The sequence below is a fragment of the Thunnus maccoyii genome, chromosome 3 (assembly GCF_910596095.1).
Source record: "Thunnus maccoyii chromosome 3, fThuMac1.1, whole genome shotgun sequence".
Classification (NCBI taxonomy): Eukaryota; Metazoa; Chordata; class Actinopteri; order Scombriformes; family Scombridae; genus Thunnus; species Thunnus maccoyii.
The window spans coordinates 6720599-6746926 of record NC_056535.1 but is presented as its reverse complement, the minus strand read 5'-3'; the positions used below and the strand labels follow the sequence as shown (position 1 = coordinate 6746926).

The following is a 26328-nucleotide window of genomic DNA, read 5'->3' as shown; positions in this document are numbered from 1 at the left end:
CGCTTCTATATTTTATATAATCAAAGACTAGGAAGTTTAAATACCAAATGTATTATTTTGCAGTACCAAATAGGATAAAATCCTTTTCCCTAGATTTTAAACATCTACAGTGAAATTAATTTCATCCGAAAGTTTAAAAGCCTACATATGTATATATATTTTTATAAGTAGTAAAAACTAAAGCAATATGATTATGGGACCAGGCTGTGTCTAACATAATAAAGCTGATATGAGAGTAGTGAGTTACAAAGTCTCAGGACGAGCAACAAGGATTTTATATCAGCGTTGCCAATAAAGTAGCTGTATTCAGAGCAGACGACTTTGCATTTCATGCACGCTCGACTGTAACTGCTGGCATTTTTCCACCATGATCCTCCTGCTCTTCCTCGAGCTTATCGTGCAAAAATACATTATCGATCTCAGACAGGTTAAATGAACAGAGGTAACTAACAGCTAATCCAACTTGCATCATCTGTTACAAAACTGTGCCAGCACAAACATGTCTGCTATTTTTGGTTCCAAGTTTTAAGATGCTATGTCTTCTGGAGTTGTTGAAACTGACTAGAAAGGTTGTCCTGCTGAATTTTGCCCTTCCAGTCTCCACTTTCCAATTCAAATGACATGCAGTTTATATATTTATATAAACATTGTCTTAGCTGGAACATTTTGCTGCTGGCTAAATCACCCCCTCCTCCCCCTCCACCCAAAGACACACACGCAGACCCGTCCTCCATATTAGAACTGGCATCTCCCAATGTCAGTTTATTTTAAAGTAGTTGTTGCCATTCACCCTCTGCGACCTAAGAATGTTTGCTGAGGATTTACAAGGCGATATTTACAACAGCAACCCAGGCGTCTCCATTCTCTTCCTATTTTCACACTCGGAAGCCCACACAGAAAACATCCCCTTCAGCCCTGAGAGATCAGGCACGGTCATTCTGGGATTGTGACATTGGCTTAGTCATATTGCACAAGCAAAGAGGCTTGAAGAAAGTAGAAGGTCATTCTTTGCAGGAAAATACATAGCAACAAACTCTTGCCAGAGTTCCAGCATTGCTCAGGGTGAAGTGAGATTGAAGACAAAAATGCTAGGATTACATTTACACGGTAAACTTGTAAACATTCTCTAAATAAGATGTAATCAGTCTACTATCTTAAAACCTGATTAGAGAAGAAGCCAGGTCCGCGGAGCAGTGCCCATCATACCAGACCAAACAGTTAAACTGAATCAAAACCTATTTATCAAATCCTGGCCGCAAACACGGGCAGATCCTGACCAGAGTGCAAAGATTTTTCAGCTTGCGGAGGGGGCTAGTGAAAGCAAACACAGCTCAAGGTTTTTATGAGAAAAATGTCTGGCTGAACAAGGAGGCATTCATGTGCTGATTCATACCAGCCTGTAGCTCAGTTAGAGGACAGCCATCTGCTATCACACTCCCCCGCTAAGAGCCTGTTATAGAAGGACGAGCCGTGGATCATCATGTACATGTTACATCCATATAGACTTACTGGAACTAACACCTCTACTACAGGAAGAGAAAACAGCTCTGTGGCTGTTGACAGTACTGCGGTGTTCTGCTTCCTCAGGTGAACGTGCTTTTCACTGCTCCATGTAATGTGATTGTCCTCATACAGAGCGGTTGATCCCCATAGCAGTGTTATGCTATGCCTTGTGAATGGCTGTCAAAATTATTGCTTTTGTTGGCATGTAAGGCCTATTTCATGTGTCAGAGAAGAGGAAAAATATTCCTTTTCCGTTATAATTTGAAATGAGGGTGATGATGACTAAAAATGGAACACTGAAGTTTCTGAATATACTCTTTAAAGCTGCACTAATTATTTTTTATATAAACAATGGATCAAATTATATATAATGTGAAAGACATCGCTGGTAGAAATGAACCCACAGACATTTATCACCCTATCTCACAGTTCCCTAAGCTCTATGGAGTGTTTTAGCCTCTTTTAGCTAATTGTTTTTGTTTACTGGCCCTCTACCCCACTCTTATCCACCTTATTTCCAGGTGCAGCAAGCAGCTATTTTCAGAGAAGAAGCTCTGATAAAGTGACTATATACTACCAGACCAGCACCAGAAGGCAGACAAAGTCAGCAACTAGCTAATGCACATAGCATCTATCAAGCTAGAAAGATGTTTTTCTCTGGAGGCGGTGAGGATCTAAACAGAGCAAGAAGAAGAGTGAATGTTGGGCATACATTTGTCACGTGGGCAGAAACACAAGGACTGTGGTTATTATAGAATGTTACGAAATGCTGAAGCTAAAGCCTTCATGGGAAATCAGAAAAGTTTTAACACTTTTCAGCTACAACTTCATTCAAGCTTTTAAGTTTGCGTTGGGAATTCAAGATTGTTCACTTTTACAATTCTAATTAACGCTGAAGCTTTTACTCAATTAATGGATTAGTCATTTATCTGTCATTTATTAAGCAAAAGTCCCAAAACCTCACCTTCTCAAACACAAGTATTGTCTGCTTTTCTTTGTTATATGACCAAATTGCATATCTTTGGGGTTTGGACTGCTTTACAAAAGTACTTTTGAAAAGTGAGGTAGTAATAAGCTCATGCAAATAAATTTGGTTAGATTATTGGGCTCAGGGAACTTTTGGGTACATCAAATTTTTCATTTTTCTTCTGAAATTTTATTCTAAAGCTAATAGATTCATCAATCATGAAAGTAATATTAATAATAATTATCACAACAGAGTGCCTTCAAGTGCCTTAAGTGCCAGAGTGCCTTAAATCTCAACCTCAAACAATTTCTACACATAGTTGAAGCAGCAACTCTAATGAGAAACCATCAATGGTTTCTTCCCTGCAAAGATCATCAAACATGAATAAAATCATACCTATAGATATGATGAGTGAAAGGCATTGGAGTCATACAGTATGTGCTTGAAAAAAATGCTTCCTGAGAGGTACGATGCGAAACCACTTGAAGGCTTCTGCTTCTCTAATGCACTGCGTCCCACACGGGATGCTAAATAGGACAGAGTAACGAGCTGTTTCAAAACATGAACATGAAACTGCCTTTAGGCTCTTGGATTAAATTCCTTTAATTCACCACTATAAACAAGAGTTCAGAGACCCAATCACCCGAGGTTAAAGACCTCACACAATTGCAAACATGTCGTTATGACGTTGCATGTCTTATTGTGGTCTGAGAAACCATGACATGGAACTTTTTCCTCTAACCAGCCAACAAAGAGGGAGTCTTCGAAATATGAACCACCTCTACTATCGTGTTTCCCATCCGATGAAAAGCACTAATGTGGAACAACAATTCTGAACTGTCTATGCATTTCTATTTCAATGGCTGAATGATTAATTTTGTCGGTTTTTGTCTGGTAGTTTCTCACCTCATGAAAAGAAAAGGTCACTGAATAGGGTGCTTTGCTACCTCCTTAGGCTCTTCACATTCTCTCTGCTCATGTTCCCATTGGAGAGATTCCGTGACTTCGCCCACAATGGCTCAACAGCAAGACAAACACAAGTGCAGCATTATCCTAAAGCAAAATCTGTACCTTCTTTTTTTTTTTTAAGTTGATAAACAGTGAATGGCTATCTCAACACTAAGCCTTACACAAGATATCTTCTCAAGTAACCAAATACAGCAACATCTGGTCCATTAACATGATTCCCCAAACTTCATGCCTTCACACACACACACCCAGGCCAACACATGCACGCAAGCTCATAAAAACAGACACTGCAGATGCATGCAAAGACACACATTTTAGTTCCACTGATACATATTCATGTGACATATGAGCTAATCTCTCTTCCAGCATCAGCTAGTGGCCCACTTGGAGTCCCTTCTTTGGCCTGATGTCACCAGGATCGGAATGAATGGCTGGTTCAACCTGCCTTTTGTTAGGGGATCTCATGACAAGTCTCAAGTTGCAGAAACACTTGATTATGTTACTAGAAGAGATTACAACTTAAGACTAACATGTCACATCTTTGTAATGGTGTTGCCATACTTACAACCACAATATTTAGAACTACAGTGTGAGCCTTGTGCCAGAGGAGTTGTGGCATTTTTCTAAGCAGTTAGTATTCAAGTGCATGAATGGCAGGATAGAGTGATCAACAGAGTCCAGATGTGGTAGTCTTCTTTTCTTGTAAACACTTTCCACAAACAACTCTGTAAGCAATGTGCTGGTCAAAATGCTCGGAGGGCAATTTCATTGAGGTTCGAATAAAGCCTGCGACAAACCGTATTTGTCATCTTGCGGGGCGCGGTAATACACGCTTGTAATCCACATAAACCTCTCTGTTCAATGCAGCCATTGTGTAGGATTCTAGCTGACAACTGTTCTATAAAAGCAACCTTTGTGATGTTGGGTTTTTCAACGCATCCCTCAAGTTGACCTCAGGGTGAGCTGGCCTTTCCGCACGAGATTCTGTTTAAAGGCGAGAGGAGGATGCTACGCGGCAGCTCTGTCATAGGGGATTTGTCAGCTTGGAAGCAAAACACAGGGCTCTTTCTCACTCCCTAAAACTAAAGACAGACAGCCTCGCCTCAGGTTTATCTCCATCTATATGCAGTGATGCCCCACTTAACAAAAGCCTCCGACTGAGTGTCGATTGGTAGAAGTATATGTAGAAACTTTAGCTGTCTACAAGATTTATTTTCTTGAGCTGAAATAAAATGTAAATGCTCAATTGATGTGTCACATTTGCTGCTTTAAGCTGGAGTTAAATTTTCAGAGGTCAATGGGATATAAATATTGAGTGATGGTTTCATGGTTCCTCGCTGCTGTCATCTTTATAGGGCAGACAGCAGCTGTCACATAATCCAACTTCCCTTCTACAGTACGTCAACTTATGCTTTTTCCCTTCATATCATGAAACATTACAGTGTATACTACAGTGGAGGTCACATACCTCTATTATTCTGTCGTGAATTTGAAGGCCGCCCTCCTTGTCCGCTGGACCTTTCTCAACAATCTTGGATACAAAGATCCCTTCATTTGAAGTGCTGTCATTGTCGTCCTGTGGAGTAAATTGCAGTTATTCACTGGAGCATAATAATATAAGCACAGTGTTCACATTGTTAAGGAGAATGCTACTAAACAATTTTTTGACAGATTCTTTGAAACCTTGCTAAAGTTAGGGCTGACATCTGAACAAAAGGAGTGTTAGAAACATTCAATTACACTCTCAAAACTGATGAATCACTTTAAAGAAAAAACATTTTGCACACATTCAAATGGTTTGCCCACACCAACCAATTCAAACCAATTTTGTAAGGCATGCTAGTTGAAGAGACAGTTCACCCAAATTACAAAAAAAACATATTTTATCACTAAAACCCTAGCTGTATTTGGCCATGCTGTTAAGTTTTTCAAACTTTTTTTTTCTTTTCTAGTATGTTTTCATTGTTGACACTTAATATTTTCCTTTATATGTTTATGTATGTAACTTTGACCCTGTGTAATAAATAAAAAAATGAAAAAATAGGTCTTTCAAACTTCTGCTTCAACACAAATACAATGCAGTTCAATGGAATTTTGTTTGTGCTGCTCAAAAGAATTTAACATTATATTGGAAAAACTCTCCAGAAGGAATTTCCCAGTCCAGGGTAATCCACAATCCTCACTGTCATCTGTTTTAATTGGCAGCAGCTATCTCAGTTTTGGATATCTCCAAATCTCTGGGCACATGAAAACAAAACTATTTGAATGGCTACATACCGGTAGAAGTAAATGGAAAAAATATGTCTTTTTGTAATTTGGGTGAACTGACCTTTTCACCCTGCCCTTGAGTGTGGACTTAAGGGTTAGCTTTAACTTCAGATGCTTCCCAGGCCTGGAGGGTTGACCCCGGCTTGCAAAAGGGCCTATATGTTGACATGAGGACATGTTGCATGGACACAAGGTAGTCTGCATCGAACCTTGTGGCCATGACCCCAGAGTCAGAGCTATGACTGGCTTTAAAAAAAAATGTAAACTGCTGCTAAGATCTCTCTTTGCACTCTCTTTAAAGCCACATGAAACATACACTACAGTCCTGCTGAGCTCTGCAACACAACTGCAATTTAATGGGATACTTAAAGAAACCTCAGAAGTCACACTGCAATCTGTCTAATTAATAATTTCTGGTGCGCCTCCTCTTTCAGAGGCAAATTATTCGACAAGCTTTCTACTTTGCCTTACAACTATCTTGAGATTTGTAGACAAACCAGACCTTCTGGAGACCACAAACCCTGGCAGCTGATTGCTCCTACCAAGCCATGGCAGAATGACAGCCACATGAAACATATGTGTCAAAGGCTACAGGGATATTAGCTATTTCCATTTTAAGGAATAGCTCCTTACACACACTGTTGATTTGAGGCTAGCAGGGAAAGCAAAAACCAAGTATTATCTCTGCTCTCTTATGATTGAGTTTGATACATGGTTCTGTCACAAGAGCGAGAAAGGTTGCAAATCTAGACTGTGGACTCAGCTTTTTATGTCCATATCTTTTTATAGTTTCCCGCTATAAAAAGTTTTACAGTGATAATGTATGTCGCTACAGAAAAGTGCGTCACTGTGGCTGTGGAAAAACAGCCCTGTTAAAGCTGAGTTCAGTCCCGGTGAAACAGATATAGGGAACACCATTTCAATAGGACCTCCGCTGCAGAACGAAGCTCCATGTATGGAAAATAGAGTTGTGACTGGTGTCGAGATATTTTCAACCCTTCACTCACAAGAGTGTGTGGCATCATTAATGACTTTAACTTCAGAGCCTCGAGGCAGAAAACACAGCGGCTGTGAAAGGTTCAGCCCGGGATAAAAGACCCTTTCCTCTCCTCTGTGTTTACCTCACCACCAAAATCCCCTCAATTAGAGACAAAACAACTGCGGTCAAAGCCATAATCCCGGATTTAACTCTCATAAAAGTAATTATAGTTTTTTTAATCTGTAATGCCAAATCCGCTAAACCAGACCAATATATAAACACAATAAAAACTTGATAGATGCGGTCCATCTATCCACAGACTAGAAAACACATGCATGACTGTCTAAGCTGTGTCAGTCAGTACAGAGAAAGCTTGTGGTGGTTCAAGTATGTGCTATTCATTCCTGGGTTGCCATATGACACTTGGCTGATCACCGTGGGGAGATGAAACCTCCAAGACGCTCTGCTTTCAACCTACCGCGCATGGCCTTCCTCCTATGATGTTAAAACCCAGAGATCCGCCCTCACGAAGAAGGACAACCGTCACGCTTTTAGTCTCGCCTTCCTACAGACAGACAGAGGAGAGACACGTGAACAAAGAGATGGCAGGAAGTTATTCATAATAATCCATTTTCACGTCCAGGAGGTCGACAGAATGATTGAACTGGGTAAGAGGAACAGAACAGAAAAAAATGACCAATAAATACTCGACCAAATTAGCAGATAATAGGGGCACTGACACACTAAAAAACAAGGTGTAGGGGTAATAGAAATTAATTATACACTCCTCTAGACATTAAGGGGTGATGTCAAACTGTAACAGCTTTCTTTTCACATCTTCATTTTATTTTATATCAAAATCATGATGTGAAAATCTCTGGAATTTTAATTATAATTCAATCAATTATCAAGATGTAGAAAGTGACAGTTTTAGTAGATGACTGCCGATTTTGCCAGCTATAATGACAACTGGCAAATTCAACTCAGTTGTAGCTAACTGATGTTAATTGGGTGAACTGGTCAGACAGCAAAAAAATGAGACTATTCTGTAGTTAATATGCTCTCTGCATGTTGGTATTATTAACGCTCGGTTAAAGATGGTTTTGTCAAAGGAAAACATCACTCACCACTCAAAAGAAGAGTGACTTTTTCTCACAATAAACATTCAAGGTACCTCATATTCCAGACAGGTAGCTACAGTAGCAGGTAGCTAGCAGTCTGTCACAGCTAGTAGCTGTCAGTTGTGACAGACTGCTGCTGCTGGTTAAACTGATAAGTATATCACATCATTATTTTAAGCTTATCATCTTAAAGCAGGACTGTGAAGCAGCTCTTCCAGTCAGACTCTAAGTCTTACGTTAACGTTAGCTTAAGCAGCTACAGGGCAGAGCTGTGAGCTGTTTCATTAGGTTGTCAAAAGACATTGTAAGACATGACTTACTTATAGTTCGTCATTAATATCATAAATGGCTAGCTATGTAGCTGTTATTAATAATAATAACACCATTGTTGAATGTCACAATTATATCTGAATGTTACAACATCAACCACTAATGTAATGTATTAATGAATGTGGGCTAAATTGCTCAATTTTTCTATAGAAAAAGAGAAAGTTTACTTAAAACTTTACTTTTCTCCAACTCACTGGTTTGACAAACTCTGGCGGAACAGTGACAGCAAGAAATTGCATTATTGTAACAGATTAAATGACTGTAGAACAAAGTGAGTTTGTGTTTATGCTTGCTACAAATGATCTTGTTTTAAACCGTACAAAAATATATGTCTGGAGTTTAATTTATGAAAAATAATTCTTAATTAAATCTTAATCCCAATATTGCTGAAAACAACAACAAAAAAAAACAATTATATCATTTTTTAAAGTTGTTCAGACATAATCTTCACCATTCCCTGAGTCTTAGCCAGCCTGAAGCCCAGAAGTGACCAGTTCAAAGAGCCTTTCCCTCTCACAAACTGTTGTCCTATGTAAATCAATACACCAGCGGACCTCTTACTCAGTGGCAACATGACATGAAGAACTCTGGGAAACTAGCAGAGTCAGCTCTTAATCTCTTTTTTTTAAAGGGGACTTAGAGGGGAGTTGCAAGGTAACATAATTTCAGCTGCCACTCCAGTATGCTGCGACATAGAGGGACTAAATATAAAGCAGATATTATCGGTATGTACAGTGTCCTGACCACCGTATAGGCTAAAAAGACCATCATGTGCATGTCAGGCCATTCAGGAATGTGCGCTCCTGCACCATGTCACGGCAGCATTAGCAACACATGCTTTCAAATCATAGTGACTACAGCCGTTACTGTCAACAAGAGGACAGTTGGGCATTAAGTGAAAACCGTTGACAGAGTATTTGACAAAGAAAAGCAAAAAAGCAAGCACATTAAAGACAGTTTCATCCAACTGAGTTACACTGAATCTGCCTCAAGCCCCAAAACAAATTGGATGGATTTTAAAGGTGCTTTCACATTTAGTCTTGCAAGAACCATTAAAATGAACTCAGAGTAATTAAGGAGTGTTTTTTTTTTTTTTTTTTTTGCACATCTGTGAACACTCTAGCAAAGCTCCAATCCCTAAATGAAGAGTCTCTCTTCAGGAGGTTGTGTATTTACTAAAACATCAGGCATGCCCAGGTGATAAAAATAAAATGTTCTTACCGACAAAAATGCAAAACATGATCATACTGACATCATTTAGGGGGAAACACATGGGAGCAATGTCAAGTAAACAAACGTTTAATGTGACTACGGAAAAAGCAGCACAGGGCACTTTGTTACTGAGGTAAGAAAGCAAACTGGCAGTGAAACTTTCGTCTACTGCTTACTGGTGACTTGGCACACTCACGGTGAGCCTTCACCTCAGCACCAGTCACACTTTCCGAGCCTGTCCTCCATCAAACTGCTTCCCCTCCATCTGCCTCTTAACATAGTGTGTCTAATTATAGTGTTGGTATTGTAATCAAGAGCAAAAAAAATATTAATTCTTAAACTTTTGGCTGGTGATCAGGAGATAGAAACTCTGTGAGCCGGTCAAGTAAAGCGAGTGGCGGTGAAGTAAAGATATAAAGACAGTATATACAAAGGAAGCAGCTTAATCAATATCTTATGTTTGAAGGATTACTTTAAAATAAAATCAGCTAGAAGAAACAGGAAATCCTTTCTGTGACTTCTTAATGCCTTTCATTAATGCGATCTCTCATATTCAATTGACACCCATGCATTGGAGATAACTAATGGGCTACATTACTCTGCTAAATTATCTCATAGATTCACGCTTTAAAATTAGACCTCAATTAGCATAATCAGATTGAGCCCATGATTACCCAGATCAAATTCAATGGAGGCTCAGTCTGTTTGATGTCTTGTGATTTGAAGAGACGCCCTTTATCGCATCAAGTAGCACAAACACTGCCACAGTTAGAGCAGAGGAGCACAGTTCAAAACAGAGATTTGAGGCTGAACGGAAAGTGTGACAGTGAAAGGGAGATCTGAGCTCTCACTTTTTTTTTTTTTTGGCTTTGTCTTTTTTTTTCACTGTGTTTATTGCCCTTGCTGGCTCACTGAAGAAGTTTAAAAAGTGTTAGGACTATTATTGGAAACTCCAGTCAGTTATTCCACATGTCCAGGTCATCTTGATCTCCCTCACAGTCACCGCCTGGATATTAAAAGATGACATTAAAATCCTCCATCTGGCTCAGGAAGCCTAAGCCCAGGAGAGACGAAGACTCAAAAACAGACTAAAGTAGGTTACCCGTCAAACGTCACATGGAATGATGGGCCTGTATTCACTCTTTGACAATGATCTGAGGAAAATATATGTCATAACAAATAATGCTATAGACCTTTTGTGTTATTACATAATATCAATAATGGCAGAGGTCAATTTGAGTGTGACGGTTCCAATGCCTTGACATTGTGTATGCTGGTTCAGAGGAACATGCTGGCTACTGGGACGCTTCAAAGGGATAACATCATAAATATGATTACCTGGACTTTTCCTGGTATGACAAGTCAAAATGTCCCCCATGAAAAAGGTCTACAGGCCATGAATTTCATGAAATCTGATAACAACTGATCACTGACTTCACAAAAAGGAAGCTGTGCTCCGGCAGAGTTTCAGTGGCAGCCTACGAATCGCCCGCCTCCCACAGCTAATCCCACTTTTGACGCTCTGTTTCATGTGTGCATTGAGCCTCTCCCATCAAACAATCCTGTTCACTGCTTGACTGGACCCAGTGAAAGAGCCTTTCTAGAAAAAAAAAAAAAGTTTTCCAACTAACCACATCATTCGCAAAACGTCGTTTCATCTCTTCCCGAGCTGCTCCTTCTCTTTCGGGGACAATTTCCAGAACAATTCCTGTGTGTTTTATAGGCCTATACGTTCGAGGAGTGTCAGAACAGGGGAATTTATTCCTTCTGATTACTTTATTAGGGTTACACTGGGAATAATGCACTGAACTTACAGTTTACCTCAGTGGTAGGAGCAGCCGCTGTCAAATGAACTATGATAACAGCTGTGCTACAGGCCCTGCAAGCTCCTTTATATCAGCATGAGCGATTTCACCATTTCCCCGCATCGGTGCTTTTGATGCGCAATTTACCAGTCTACCGGAACACATATCGCTGGGAACTGAGCCCATAACGAACAAATGAAACCACCAACCGAAAAAGAAAAAGAAAACTCAGAGAAAAGTGAAGTCTTTGAAAGACGTGACTTAAACAAGACGTGCAGTTGTGTGTCTGCGCAAGAAACTTCAGTGAAGTAACACAAGTAGTTATGAGGTGTAAAATGAAACAAGTCCAGCATCCAAGTTCCCATTCATCCAGATTTCTTTACGTAACACTGCCAGCAGTTTGTGTACCTTCTGTGCAAATTGTAGTGAATCAAAAGCTCCTCCTCCTGTTCTTGGACAGATTTTATAACTAAGCCTGATTACAATCTGACCGCTCCCCTCTGCTGATCACAGCAGCAGTGCAAAAACCATGCACTAATTCAGTTCATTAACTGACTTATGAACTTCTGCATCCTTTATGATGTTGATAATTGGTCATTAAAGGAGGCATTAGGTTTTCAAATTTGAACCATAAAACACACTTATTCCTTACAACAGCACTTTTTCGGCAATAGGGGCCTGCACCAGCCCTCAGATTTAGATACATCATTAACCAGGTACTGTACTACATCATGTAACACTGTAGGTGGGAGTGAAAAAAACATCAACCGTCATCACAGCTTGCAGTATCCCCATAACAATGGCTCTTTTTTTTTTAAAGCCTTGCAGTCCTTCAGAACTCCTTTAAGAACTGTTGAGGCTCACCACACTATTAAAACTTCAGTGCCAGTAACTCTGCTGCTTCCGTGATTCTGATTTGTTATGATTGTCTAAGGAAAAGGGGCGAACATCAGATGACAGAAAGCCTCAAACAAGCATGCTGCCAGGAGGCAATATAACTGGAACCTGGCTCTTGTTGTGTACAGAACTGCAGTAAATATTTGGCCCTCCCCCATTGACTGCCAGCTGGCCAGAGGCACAGCTGACATCCATGTCTCAAAGCAGAGGACAGCAAAGAAACAAACTTCTGAGCCCTGGAGAACTGGCCCCTCAGACTCTTGAATTATCAGGGGGGAGAAAACACAGAAAGTTTGACTTTTATTTTTACCAGGGAAGAAGTCAAAATATACTTGCCCAAACAACATGAAGATCCCATAAAACTGAGACACCGAGTCCCCACAGCTCAAGCAAACAAGCAAACATGTTGGCAAAGATATTTTAGAGCCCATAAAAGTTGACCTAGAAGCATATGTACAGGAGGATGCCACTAAAGATGAGTAATATACAGCATGTTGCTGATACATATTTAAGAAAATATAGGCTAGTTACTGTCTCTGTCTACACTATGAGAATAAACTCAATCTTCACATTTTGGGATCATTCTGAAACACAAGTGTGAGAATATGTGTAGTTTTTTTTACTGTTTTCTCTCTGTTGTGCATTTTAATCTAACATAAAACAGGTTTTCCCTCAGTTACAGGGAGAAAAAGCATTGTGGATGAGAGAGAGAAAAGCTGCTTGTGCTCTCTGACAGTAGAAACTTTGTTGTTTAAGTTACCTTGCAGGAGAAAGCCACGGTCTTAGTAAGAGAGTCGATCCTCTCGCTGTACTCGGTGAATTTCTTCTGATATTTCAGCGCTGTCATCTGCAGCTCGCTGTGCACGGCGGAAAGTTGTGCCAGCAGTGACTTCTCCCTCTTGTTGGCTTTAATAGTCTGCTTCTTGAACTCTCTGTCCAGGCTGATGATTTTGCAGTGCAGCGCGCTGTTGTGCGCCTTCAGGGCTCTCAGGCAGCAGTGGCTGTTTAATTTCTGCTCCTTATGGGTGAGCATCAGCCCGCAGCCGTTCTCGCATATCCCCACAGCTCTGTATTCGCAAGTCTCACGCATATGAGCATCCATGTCCCCCAGGTTGAGCACCTCGTTGCATCCTTTATTCCTGCACTTCGCCGGGGAGTAGTCGCACATCTCGGCGTGTTCGGCCAGATGCTGCAGCTTCACCACCGCATCGCAGCCCCTCGCGTGGTTGTCACATTTGATCTCCAGCTTCAGGATGAGGTTTTTCAGAGGCAGGACGTGGTTCAGCTCTTTGGTGGAGATCCGCTGACATTTGACGGGGCAGCTGCTCTGCTGGACGACCCAGGGCAGCACGCAGCCTGAGCAGAAGACGTGACCGCACGGAGTCGTCAGCGGGTCCTCCAGGACTTTATTACACAAGTTGCATTTGAAATCCGGGTCCACGGTCCCCTTAAAGCGGTCCAGCTCGAATCCCATGGTTTTCAAAGTCCGAATCCAAACTTCTGGACTCCCCACCCCCGCAGATCTGAGTCGGAGCAGTGGGGCGTTTTTAGCTGGTCATTGGTGGAGCGCTCACAGACCGACTACAAGCTCTCCTCACTGTCTAAACTCAACTAATTGACCGAGACTTTTTGGTGCCTTCAGGTGCGCCTCGTAAGCTTTAAAGTTCGAAAAGTTAGAAAAGTTTATAGGAATACAGCAGAACTGCTTTCGGTGACTTTTCAAATAGAACCAACTTTGTTGTGGAGCTACAACATGAAAAAGACAAAATCTAGATGAAAAATATTGTTGTTAAAGGCTTTTCATGACACCTAAAAGGTAAATAGAGGAATGAAAAAATAAAGATAGTCTATTTTACAACATGCCAAGATGTAAGTCTTTCTTGATGGCACGACATACAGTGTGTTTATCACAAAACTATCTCTATGTCAAACTTTCTCACACACCGTTCACGTGACCTCAATCGGTAAATGAACCTATTCTGACAGGCAGTGAAGGCAACATTTCTAGGGACGAAAGTGTGGAGGAACTTTCTACCGTAACTACTCTAACAACTGCGCATAAGATGTTGAGACTGGGACAAAATAGAATTTGGCTAATTTTTGCTGTCGAGATTTAAAAGTTTTATACGCAAGAGATATTTTGTAGCTTAACTGTGTACTTGTAATAACTGAACAAACCATGGTTGTCATTAATTGGTTCAAATTATAGGCAGTGTAAAGCTTTTTGAGACTAATGTGAGAGGTTAAACTTGACCTATAATTTTTGTTCTCACACATAGTCTGGAATTTTGATGGGATAAGAATACAGTTCAACAATGCTGTCTACCATGTAGGCCTATGCTGTAGGTATATTCCCCACCTGAATATTTCTAAATGATGAACTGCCAAATTCCACTACATAAATGTTAGCCGAGGTGACATGACACTTAGATATTTACAACACGGTGGGTGAGCGTTCAGGCATGCACAACACTTGTGAAAACAAGCAACTTTGGAAGGACACTACCATCACAACCACAAGCGAGACTTTCAAGTTTCAACACACTTTGAGTGAGGAGGAGATCAGGTGAAAGTTGGGAAAATCAACCTGGATCACAATGTGTGGTATGAAAATGAATATTTGAGGTACCTCCATAGGATTCGTGTTTGAACACACCTCTCAAAACACTCCTTATGTAAAGAGGGCATGCTATTACTCTGTTTTACCTCTATGACACGTTGATTTGAATACATTTTTAATCCATGCAGGAGGTCTTCTGGAACTAAATGTATTTGAATTGTAGATGAAACTCAGTGGGCTCACTGGATGTGCTCAGTGAAGGAAAAGAATAGGATCTGCTGCTCAGGCAGAACACACAGCCAGAGTAGGATCTGACCCTGCCATGATTAGATATCCATTCCTACTGGTTGCCTCCTCTTTCGGAAATCCAGTTTTATGCAATGCCGTGCTCAATAAAACCTTTCCATATGTACATTATCCAGAACTAAAAACAAGGGCTTATCAAAGACTTCATGGACAAAGTGTGACAGAGAGAGTCTGAGCTTGTGGGTAATCCTACACTGATGTTATGGGATGTCTTAGATGAGGTGGAAGAAAAACTCCCTGTGCAGAACACATCAAAGGTCCTTGTATTGTATATACAGCCTGTTTCATACTAACTGTATGATTACATATTTCTCTTAGCAGGTACACTTTAGGTCATGGCTTGATTTTTTTTTTTTTAAGTTATCTTTAATAAACTTTTTTACATGATGTGTCATGAAATGTTTAAACAGATGTGGAAAAATGAATGGATGAAAAATTGAAGAGTGAACTGGTGTTTCACTTTAACACCTGCTTCCTCAGTCAGTTTTCACAAGGTAATTGGATTTTTTTCATGCTGATGCACATCAGCTGTATATGGCACAATAAAGCTATATATTATTTCACAGTTCAGAGCTTAAGGTCGCTATCAAATCAGGTTCCAGCACTTTTGTTCAGGGTATTTTAGAAGGATAATACTCTGTGTTGCGGAATCAAACCGGCAACCTTTCAGCTATGCTCAGCCTCTCGACCTCAGGGCCAACCTGCCGCCTGTGATTTATTATTTCAGCCCAGGAGCAAACAACCTGCCTGTCTGTGTACGGCTGTTTACTATGAGAGTCAGTTGTTTGGTCTGCCTCAGTCTCAAAAATGTTTGCTCTCAAAATGGAGTGAGAATAAACAAGCAAACAGTATAACTAAGATATCAATGTTTTTATAGACTGTGTTGGAGTGAGAGGAAGCAGGAATGTACAGTATGAGAGGCTGAAGCTTTTGGATTTCTTTGCTACAGTATGTTAAAGATACGCTATCTGTATGTGGATGGGAATGGCCTATTTAGGAATGTTTTCCATGAAGCTGGGTGAAGTGGCAACAGAGGGGGCTTAGACGAGTCCATGTTGGGTACAGCCCAAAGACAGACAGCGTCCCAGCTGAGATAAGAGTTAATCCCACTCCTTCAAACTAAACTGTGAATGAAGGATCAGGACAGACTGGACTTACATGCTCCCAACAGACCTACAGGTCAAAATAGCATTTGAAGATAATGACCACGCAAGAATACAAACTTCTAGTGTCTTGACTTTACAACACCAGCTGATTCAGATTTAACGTTGTGGGAAATAGACTCATTTGTTGTTGAGAGTTAGATGAGATTGATCCCAAACTCATGTCTGTACACTGAATATGAATTTACAGCCATCAGCCCAGTAGTTTAGGTTAGCATTAAGACTGCAACAAGTCTCACTCTGTCCAAAGGTAACAAAAAGCACCTATCAGAAACCTCTAAAGCTCACTAATTAACAAATTTAATTTATTTAACTTTTTGTTAGCTTTATGCTAAGCTAAGCTAATAGGCTGCTGGCTGTAGCTTCATATTTAGCATACAGACATGAGAGTGGTATCAATTTTCCCATCTAACTCTTGGAAAGAAAGTGAATAGCATATTCTTCAAAATGTTGAAACATTTCTTTAAATGAGCAAAAGCTTTGTTTTCATTTTAAACTAATAATCTGTCACTTAATAGATGCAACAACTATTTTGAGCAACAAAAAAAAAAAAAGTGTGCAATGTAATGCATGCTCTGAGTGACATGGACTGAGTGGTCCTGGATTTCATTGTTGAACCGTCTTACTTGAAGCCTTTGTTGTAAAGCAACAGAGAGATCTAGGTTTCAGCATGTGTGATGAGGGTGTTTTGTAGGGCTTTGGAGCTGGGCCATTTAGTAATCATCACCACTCTTCTTTAGATATGTCAAAGACATGAGGGCCATGTGGGAAACTGCAAAGATGAGTTATTGCTCCTCGGGATGCCTTTTCATGTTGCACTGAAACATGATGTACTTACAAAAGGAATACACTATCCATTTCGCTGTGGTTTCCCATGCGCCTTCAACTCCCTCGGGAGTCAGTAATATTGTCAAAACTGAGTCTAGCCCCAAAATGATTTATACGCCAATAGTATGGTTTGTTTTTCTTACAAACATCAGTGACTTATTGTGCCTTTCACGAAGGGAATTGGAGTTTTGTGGCTCCAGCGCCTTGAGTGAATGAGTAACTTTAAAGGCTGTTTGGAAAGATCTCAGGGTGACCTTATGGGCAGGTTGGGCTCGTGACGTGGAACCAGTGAGGCTACACTGGCCTCTGCTAACACACTACTGACAGATGGTGTGAACCAAACAACGGCCCTGGCCCTGTTGGTGTGTTATGACAGAGAACAGCAGCTCAACCGTCACAACATCCTCACAGGCATAAACATGTGAATGTGTGATTAGTAATGATTGCACAACACAGGTGTCAGCAGCGGTGTTGTTTGAAGACACACTTAATAGTATACAGGTATGACACTTCCAACTGATTGTTAACTTGTTGAGCCACACAAGCATATCGCCTCGCTAAACACAATTGATAATCAAATGCAGAGAAAAAAAACACATCCACAGTAGAGATAGTGATGAGCAAAATATTTGCTGTTGCTAGAAAGATCGTTATCACAAACTGCTATGCGAACATGAGAGGAAGTCAATAAATATTATGCTCACTTTTCACAGCAGACTGTTATGAATTCTCTCAGGGAGGTTTGAAACAGGATGTGGGTCAGTGGAACCCAGATTTACCCAAAAGCAAAACTGCACAAGTGGAGAAAATCCCCATTTTATATGAACTAAGTCAAAGTCTGAGAAGAAAATCTGACCTAAATCTGCAGTCACATACAGTAGCTAATTAAATCTTCATGGCACAGACGTGTAGAAAGAGTATACAGACACGGCGCCTTTGCCCTCTTTTGGCTTAACTGCATTTCTGGGCCAAAGCAAAAATAATGATTATCATTATTACAAGTTTTATTGGTGTTGTCACTACTGCTGCAGCTATTATTATAATAATCATGTGAGAAAGTCTGCCCTCTACACCTTTCTTTATTGGTTTGTGCATGAATGAACATGTATGTTCTTTATTACATGCTATGTACATACTTGCTTGTTCCCAGTTGGATCTTAATGATGTTATGTGGTCAGCGTGTTGCAACACTTTGCCTGGTAATGTGAATAAGTAAAGGGCTTTTTCAAGTAGAGACTGTTTTTAATAAAGAAAAACCACAGGAAGTGAAAATACACAATAAAAAGCAGCAGCAACTCCCCTGAATCAAATGCAGCAAGTTATATGCAACATTTCTTAACAAGTATTTCATGTATAGAAACATTCTGGTTGCGTTCGATAATGTGGAGCTCCTATTATCAAAGAATAATGTTGACTGTGGTTACCTAAGGTTAATGTAGCCTCATAAATGAAGTTTCACATTGAGTGTTGCACAGCGACAGTGCCCTTTAAAAAAAGGAGCAGAGAGAGAGAGTAAGAGCTGTAAAAGAAATAACCCCTTTTACAAAGCAGCAGGTCACTCATTATGACTAAAATATCCAGGTTTAAACCACGTGTTCTTACGTAATTTGTCTCCAAAGTTGTTTGTCTCTTTTTTTCAATCTGGAAGTGAGCATGTTCTTAATGGACTGTAAACCTAATAGTTTAATTAAGCCTACATTATAGCCTGTTTTAACAATGTAAGTCGACATTGCTATACAGTGGTGGTGTTATTCTACAGTATAAATTTAGACAGCAGTGTGCGTGTGTGTGTTCTAACTGTGCATATATGAGTTAAATGAATGCAGTATTTAGCGGCATATGCAGCATCACAACTCTCAGGTAATGACAATGTGTTCATGTGTTTTCTACCTGAAACTATATACAGAGTGTGATCTGCTATAGATCTTGTATAAAGCCTTCAGCATTTTTTCAGATGGACTAGCATAATGCATTAGTTACAGAGTTTTCCAGGGCACAAGTGTGTAATATTAGGAACAGATGAGTCCCTCTGCAGGGGGGAGGAGGGGAGGAGGCTACTTGAGAATCTCCAATCAAAAGTTCCTTTCTGAAGCCTGTGAAGCACTGCCGATTTTCTGGAAGCTCTGTTCCCACTGGTTCCATAAATAACATTCAAAGTATACTTGGCACATCTTATCTCTGTGGCTTATTTAAAAAAAAAAAAGGAAAAAAAAAGAAAGACATTTAAAGATAAACCACACAGAGTTTAAAGGTTTTGATTACACATCCATATAAAGCACATTTAATACATTTTGCTACGGACAGTCAGACGTTTGTTTGGTCCTTTCAACACTTCGCTCCACAGCAACATATCTTGACAGTTTTCCTATTTTAATGGAATTTTGGTCTTGATCTTCATTTTTCCCTTAAGTGGCATAGTCAGATCCACATTTCTACTTAACCATCTTAGAAACCAGTGACTGAATCTATGATGAATATGGACAGTCTCTTTAGTGTAAACTCTAACATTTGTAGTCACCCACTGATCCTAATTCAGTGCCATCATCAGTCAAATGTTTTTCACATAGAATACAAAACATAAGAAATTTGAATGGCAAGGCTACAGTGAAATTTGCTGAGCACATTCATGCTCCCCAGGAGATGACAGCTTTTCACTTTGGACATTCCATATCAGTTCAGCAAACAGGATATTTCATATTCTAATGGGATTCAATTACCTGAGCACATATGCTTCTAAAGGAATAAATTCTTTTGATACAATGACTCTGTGGCCTTTTGTCTAATGCCCAATCCCAATCAGCCTTAAAGCCAATTCTTACTTTCTGCGTTACGCTTCTGCAGACAGCTGTGGACTTGCATGCGGTTCCATACATACTACAATCATGGATCTGCAGACACAGATGCGTGTTCCGCATGTGCCTCATGATGATGTATCATATCTGTTTCATTGTTTGATTTAACAGACTTGTCTATACAGCAAATTATCTACATCGTTGGAGAAGCTGTTCTTGCCTGAGTCTAACACCTGAAGCAGAACGACAGCAGGAACTGGAGCTGCAGATAAAAGCTGCTATGCTGAAAGCTTGTTGATAATGAGAACAGCAACCATGAACCAGCAAGCTGTGACAACAGTGTTGACAGGTCATCCAACAGGCATCGTTCACACTTACACCCTCCTACTAACCGCTCATGCATAGTTGATGAGCATGAGAATGATACTAGCACGACTTGATTCCTTACATTCTTGGGAACTAAACTGAACAACAATACCAACCACAAAAACTGAAAGTAGAAGTATAGCCAAGAAAAGTTGTGATAGAATAATTAATAATCAAAGTAAAGAGACACAACAGATCCTGTGTAGTACTAAATGTCCTGAACTAGTAAACAGCAGATTAAAGGGTTAAAATTGAAAGTGGAAGGAGAGAGCAAGAAAAACCAGGAAGGGGAAGGAGGAGAGAAAGGGGAGTTTAATAACTTAGACATAAATAAGAATGACATAAATTCTTAGACATAAATTCTTCCCTGGCCCAGCTGTCCTGACCCATCGTATTTGGGACTCAACCAGTGATGCCCCCCAACAGCACTGTAGCTTTCTTCTTTCTTTTTCTTTCTTCTTCTTTTTCTTCTTCTCCTTTTTCTTCTTCTTCTCTTCTGTCCCTTCTGCTCTCTCTCCCTTCTATATTCTTACACACACACACATGCATGCACGTGCATCTAGTATTAAGTCAAAATTTTATTTATTTATTTGCTTTATTTGTTCATGTTGTTGTTTGTTTGGGTTATTGTCTAGTTCTCTTGCTTCTCCCGTTTGTACTGTCCCGTGTTATATATGTTTGTTTTTTTTAATCACTCATCTTGCATAAAATAAAATAAAGAAAAAAAAAGAGAGTAGAATCCTTATCAGCTGCTTTATAGCTGGCCAGGTAAGGGTTTCATGAGTTCCTGCAGAAATTGAAGCCAGACTTCAACTCAATCAAAACAAAGGAAGAGGAAGTCACATTTTTATGCCCCTCGCTCACCACAAAGTCTCTAGGCTAGCTGCTCAGAGGCCACTATGCCTCCATTTGTGTCACATCATATGCAGGCGACTCCTGATGAATGTGACAGTACATCCCCTTTGTAAAGCAGTGGGAGTTGATGGGATAGGACGCATACAGATGCTATTCTGTATTAGCTCTGAATGCAGTTTTAATGCATCTTCAGCAAACAGACAACTCTGTATATAGTTAGTGAGCACTGCCAACATTTCTAGGCTTTTATTATACAAGTCTGCAAGCAGCTCATTAGATCACTTATATTTGAATATGGTAATGGAAATAACAAGGCTGAATATAAACACTGACTGTGAGTGTTTGTTATTGCATCTTAAATATTAAATCTCTTTTAGCCACAAAAATCACATTTATTCCTCACTGTGCATTTAAGGGCTGTTTTGCCTTGCGTTCACAGTTGTCCTATCTTCCTGGACTACAATGCACTAATGCTAAAAATAGGTCAACTTCAGATTAACATTTGGATACTCATAAATTTTGTGTTCATACTGGTTTTACACAGAGCTGAAAAAGAAAATAACTATATGTGGAGCTACACTGCTCCACCAGTCTCATGAGAATACAGAATATTTTTTTCACAAGAATAGTGGGGTGTGTGACTTCTTGTTTTGAATCATTTATATAGTGCTTCTGATGGAGACTCCTCACCACAAAAACAACAGCACGGGTTGTTTGTCACTGAAAACAGCCTATTTTGAATGAATTCATTTCTATTCACTGCCTTTGTGTGAATATTTGGAGTTGGGTCATCGAGATGAACAGCTGGTGGTGCTAATTTTCCAGTTTGGGGCCATTAAACCATTGCAGAAGAAGAGGAAGCAACATGATGATGTACTTAAAAGAGCACCAGTCAAACTTCAAAAGGTTTGTGGTAACTTTTCTCATACCTCCTGCTTGAAATCCAAAAAAACAGGGTTTATGTACTGTACTCATACTGAAAATCCAGATCAAGTGAGCAGTTGCCCTTCTGCCTTCTGCCCCATGGAAGGTTTCTGTCCTACCTGGGCTTGCTTTACCACACCTGAGTTACCATTTGACAGGTGTACTGCCCTAGTCTAAAAGTCACATACATCATGTATGTTGTGATTTATATAAGTCTGTTTCCATTGCACTTTTTGGCATTTTGCTTTTATCAATACACCAACTTTTCCACCTCACCAAGTGTAAAAACTGAAAATATTTTTTCAAATTTTGGTGATTCCACTTAGGTATTTAATGCACAAAATGAATATGCAAGTATAAAAAGGTGGATGGAAATGCACTTATAGTGAATACTCACGAGGCATGTTGCAAACTACAGCAGCTGGTGAGCTATCACTTGCAAGCTAGCTAGCTGGGAACATGCTAGCAGTAGTCAGTTAGTTCTGCTAGTTAGTAAGAGACATATTTATCTAACTGTGTGCAAATCATGTCTAGTTTGTGGAACAGTTGGCTGTACAGCTGTTTTGTACTGGAGTGAATATATACAGGCAAAAAAAACCCCAAATCAAACCACTCCTGCAGTCAAATTTACATAGCCTAAATAATGAAAGGTACAAATAAGTTTCACCTTTAGTGAGGAGGCCAGAGTAGAAGTATCTGACTTACTGGAAACTTATTCCCTGAATAGTTTTAGTTGCTTAAACTCAGTCAAACCTAACCTCAAGGTGAGTTAAGATTCGAAAGCATTCTATTAATCCTTTTTGGTACAACAATGAATCTTTTGTCGTGACAGTTTTGGAAGGCAGTGACAAACAGCGATAGGGTCCATCCAGCAAGCATGACCAGTCACCTCTTCACAGAATAATTAAAACCATTCATCCAAATATCAAATCTGTCTCCTGGGAGTTTCTCAGAACCAGAGAAGTGATTAGTTCAATGGGAAACGCCTTCATTAAGTGACAAATACTGAAAATGCAAAAAGCAAGAATAATGAACTGAGTGTAATTATTGTGTATGCGATCAAGGACAAAAACAAACAGCCTGATTGGAACAACCAGTGATTTGAGCAGCACACCAGCGAGTGGGGTTCACTGAGGGATAACTCAATATACACGGAAACAAGGCAATGGTCTGTGTAAGTAACATTAGGAGCTAATCGGAAACAAGCCCCTTCTAATTAGCCATTACCAAAATAACAGACTGAGGTCATAGTTATTGCTTTCCCTTATGGGGAACACTGGTCTGGGTTTGACTCGATTTGGATGGTGGCTGAAATGAAGTATTTTTAGACTCGGAGTTTTAAATGCAGCCTTCAGTGAAACAGACACCCACATAATCAAGTGATTGTTGCCATTTTCTCTGATGTTATTTATTGTTGTGAGTACGCAGCCTGAAGAGGTAATTCATGTTAACTCATCTTTTATTTAGCTGTTCTTTTTTCCATCTCTGGCAAACAGCTGTGGCCTTTTTCTAGTGATTTGATAGATCACTTGTCAGACAATTAATGAAAATGGCACTATGACTATTGAATTTTCTGTTGATTAAGTTTATTAAAGGCCATAAAAATCAAATTTTCTCAATCATTACTGTGAGTGATGTGGCCCTACATAAACACACAGTTTATGAAAGATTTCTGTAGTTTGTGTTTTTGTCTGTGCCTTTCTCATTGGTTTGAAGAGGATGGGGCTAGGTTGGGGAAAGGTGATGTCATGTATTGCCATGCACCAATCAGGATGCAGCAATGCTTGAATAAAAATGTGATGATGGTTGTGGATGTTTGCTTATGTTATCAGCACTGTTGATAGTATCTGATCAAACCACACCGACAGAGTCCTGTTGAAGCAGAGTTTTTGAACTTTATCTCTTAATAAACAATAATAATAATAATAATATTGTTGCTTATTAAGTCAAGGATATTTAATGTTATAGAGAAATACTTTATGTTTGAAACCAAGTTTTGAGGGGATTTAAGTTTCTGTTGTTCTTCAGTCAGCCATGCTAGTTCTCACTGCTGATGTTACCTCATAATCATGGTCAAAAAATACACACCTACCTACGCAAAAAAGGATCTTTCTTAGTAATGACCTACCAGACAGCTGTAGCATATGTAAAAGCATAAGAACATATAATTAAAAATTACCATAAATTATTCTTTTGTGATGAGCAATCAGTTAATTTTGCAAAGCAAAGATTTAATCACAATCACATAATTGCAGGGGTGCTTATACCGTACACCTCTCCCTGTCCCACTTAAGATGCCTTAGAGGCAAATAACTCAACTCCATTTGGTCCAAAGGAGTCTTTGCCTGCCAGTGCTGCTGCTTTACCTGGCCAGATCAGATGGGAATGGAGATACCGTCTCTGCTTATATTCTTTGGAGCGGTGTGAAAACAAACATACCTCCACTCCACAGCTGAAGACAACCTTCCTGTAAACACTGTCCAAATAAAGAGAGAAAAAAAAACCTCATTCTCTTTTATTTGGCTATTTTAGATGCTGGTTGTTCTGCTGTGGATCACGGTGCAAGATAAATCTCACAAAGGAACAGTGTGTGGGCTGGGCCCAAAATAACATGCAGTAGCTTTTGTTTAAAAATATTATGTGCAAAAATATATTAATTCTTGGTACAAAACATGAGTATCCTATTTAGCCTTTCAGTTTCTGACCTACTTGTTACACGCAAATGTGCAACGCTTGAATAACTTGTAGAAGAATATGGAGATATTAACCTTGAGGCTGTCCTGGTTTGTGTCTCAGAACACACTGTGCATCTCTTTTGGCTGTTGTAATGACATAATGTAGAAGTGAATTTGTAGTGTGGAGTAAATATTTATAAGCAAAGTACTGTACAAACAGTAAAATGACAAATAAAAGATAATGAGAAAAATACATTCTATGCATGAATGGGAAAGCAGGAAAAATAAAACTGGGAAAGATTAAGTAAAAGAAAATGAGGATAAAATGGGTCAAATAAATTACACAGTAAAAGTCTTTATTACACAACATGACAGCAATATTCCAAATGTGACCCTTTTTTGCCATCTGGACACTTGAACATGACCATTAGTAGACCTGTCACCTCAGATTTGAGATGAAGACTGTTACTTCTCTGAGACAAACTTTAATAGTGGTCAGTACAGGCTCAACATCAATAAAGAATACACTGATAGATTACAAGACAATACCACACTTTGCATTAACAAACATTAACAATAATGTAACTCTGATACAGACTTGATGTTCACTGTTATGGGTTACACAACTTAAGCAAGGTTCAAGAGCCTGCAAAAGGGTGATTTTCATCCTGTAGGAAATGGAATGGAAACCAATGGCTGCCTGGAATGGTAGGAAAAATACATCCAAAATTGTACAGCATGTCTGCACCACACTGAATATTTAATTTAAACATGAGTCAGGTGACGGTCCTCCAAAGAAAAATGAGAGCATCATTTGTTAAAGCAAAAGCCCTCTAGGAGTCATAGTGATTATAGCTCTTATCCTCTGGGAACAAAGGAGTAAACAGTATAACATTATGGAGCAGCTAAGTTCACAGAGGAAGGAGGTCAGAGTAGATAAATGGCTCTTTAACAAAGGAGACTGCTGTTTGTTTCACATCAACCAACAGTCAACGTTGGTTTCTTTTAACCATGACTGTGCTTGGTTGAATATTAGGAAGATTGAGATTCTTCTATTTTGTACGTTTTCTCTTTTGTATTAACAGTGCCTTAACCTAGATATGCATATATGGGTGAATCTTTAATTATGTGCATATTCATAGGCTACATATATGCATTTATATGTGTGCATACGGTACTGTATATGCATATTCAACCACATTTCAGAACCACATTATTGCACTTTGGAAATTACAAGTAGGTGTGTGTGGAAGTACTCTATGTGGTGAAGTTCTGAACTTCAACTCCATCTCTCTTTGTCTTACTGAACACCCTGCTGAGTGTTTCAATACTATAATCAACTACATAATAATGGGAGAGGGCTGCATTAGCCAACCATTCAGACGGGTGAGAGCTTCTAAAAGCTAACCGTGTTTTATTCCTTAACTGTGGGTATAACCAAGTGGGTATTACTGTAATCATGACGACAAAGGTCTTTTATCCTTAACAATGTAGTAATTTTTGCTCGACCATGATGTGACCCTAACAATGTTTTTTAGTGCCTAAACTTAACCAAACCTTGTCAGATGGTAAAATAGTGGCGCCAGATCAGGAAATGCTTTTATGTGTCATTCTGGAGGACATGGACCAATAACTTATTTTCTTGTTCTTGTAGCATTTGAATATTTCAGTACAATCTTCTTTATGTATAGAGTGAAATGATAATTATAAAGAAAACATTTGCCACTTTCCTCTGGTAGTATAAAGCCATGTGGATAGTTTTGATTTTCTTATCCAATTTCTGTCTCCATCCCAATATAATAAAGGTG

General features: G+C 39.5%; 1 protein-coding gene across 2 annotated transcripts in view; it reads right to left on the bottom strand.

Annotated features, from left to right (window-relative positions):
- pdzrn3b (PDZ domain containing RING finger 3b) overlaps positions 1-13866 on the bottom strand; it is a 98276-nt gene extending 84410 nt beyond the window's left edge. Inside the window, exons 1-3 of one of the 2 annotated variants that reach the window (XM_042406552.1) lie at positions 12812-13865; positions 7165-7251; positions 4908-5015 (exon numbers count right to left, since the gene is read on the bottom strand). In XM_042406552.1, the coding sequence (XP_042262486.1) occupies positions 4908-5015; positions 7165-7251; positions 12812-13525 (909 nt within the window). In that variant the 5' untranslated portion in view covers positions 13526-13865. Of the gene's footprint in view, positions 1-4907; positions 5016-7164; positions 7252-12811 lie in introns of both variants that reach the window. The other variant, XM_042406553.1, reaches the window with a different exon arrangement.
- Between the last annotated feature and the right edge of the window lie 12462 nt (positions 13867-26328).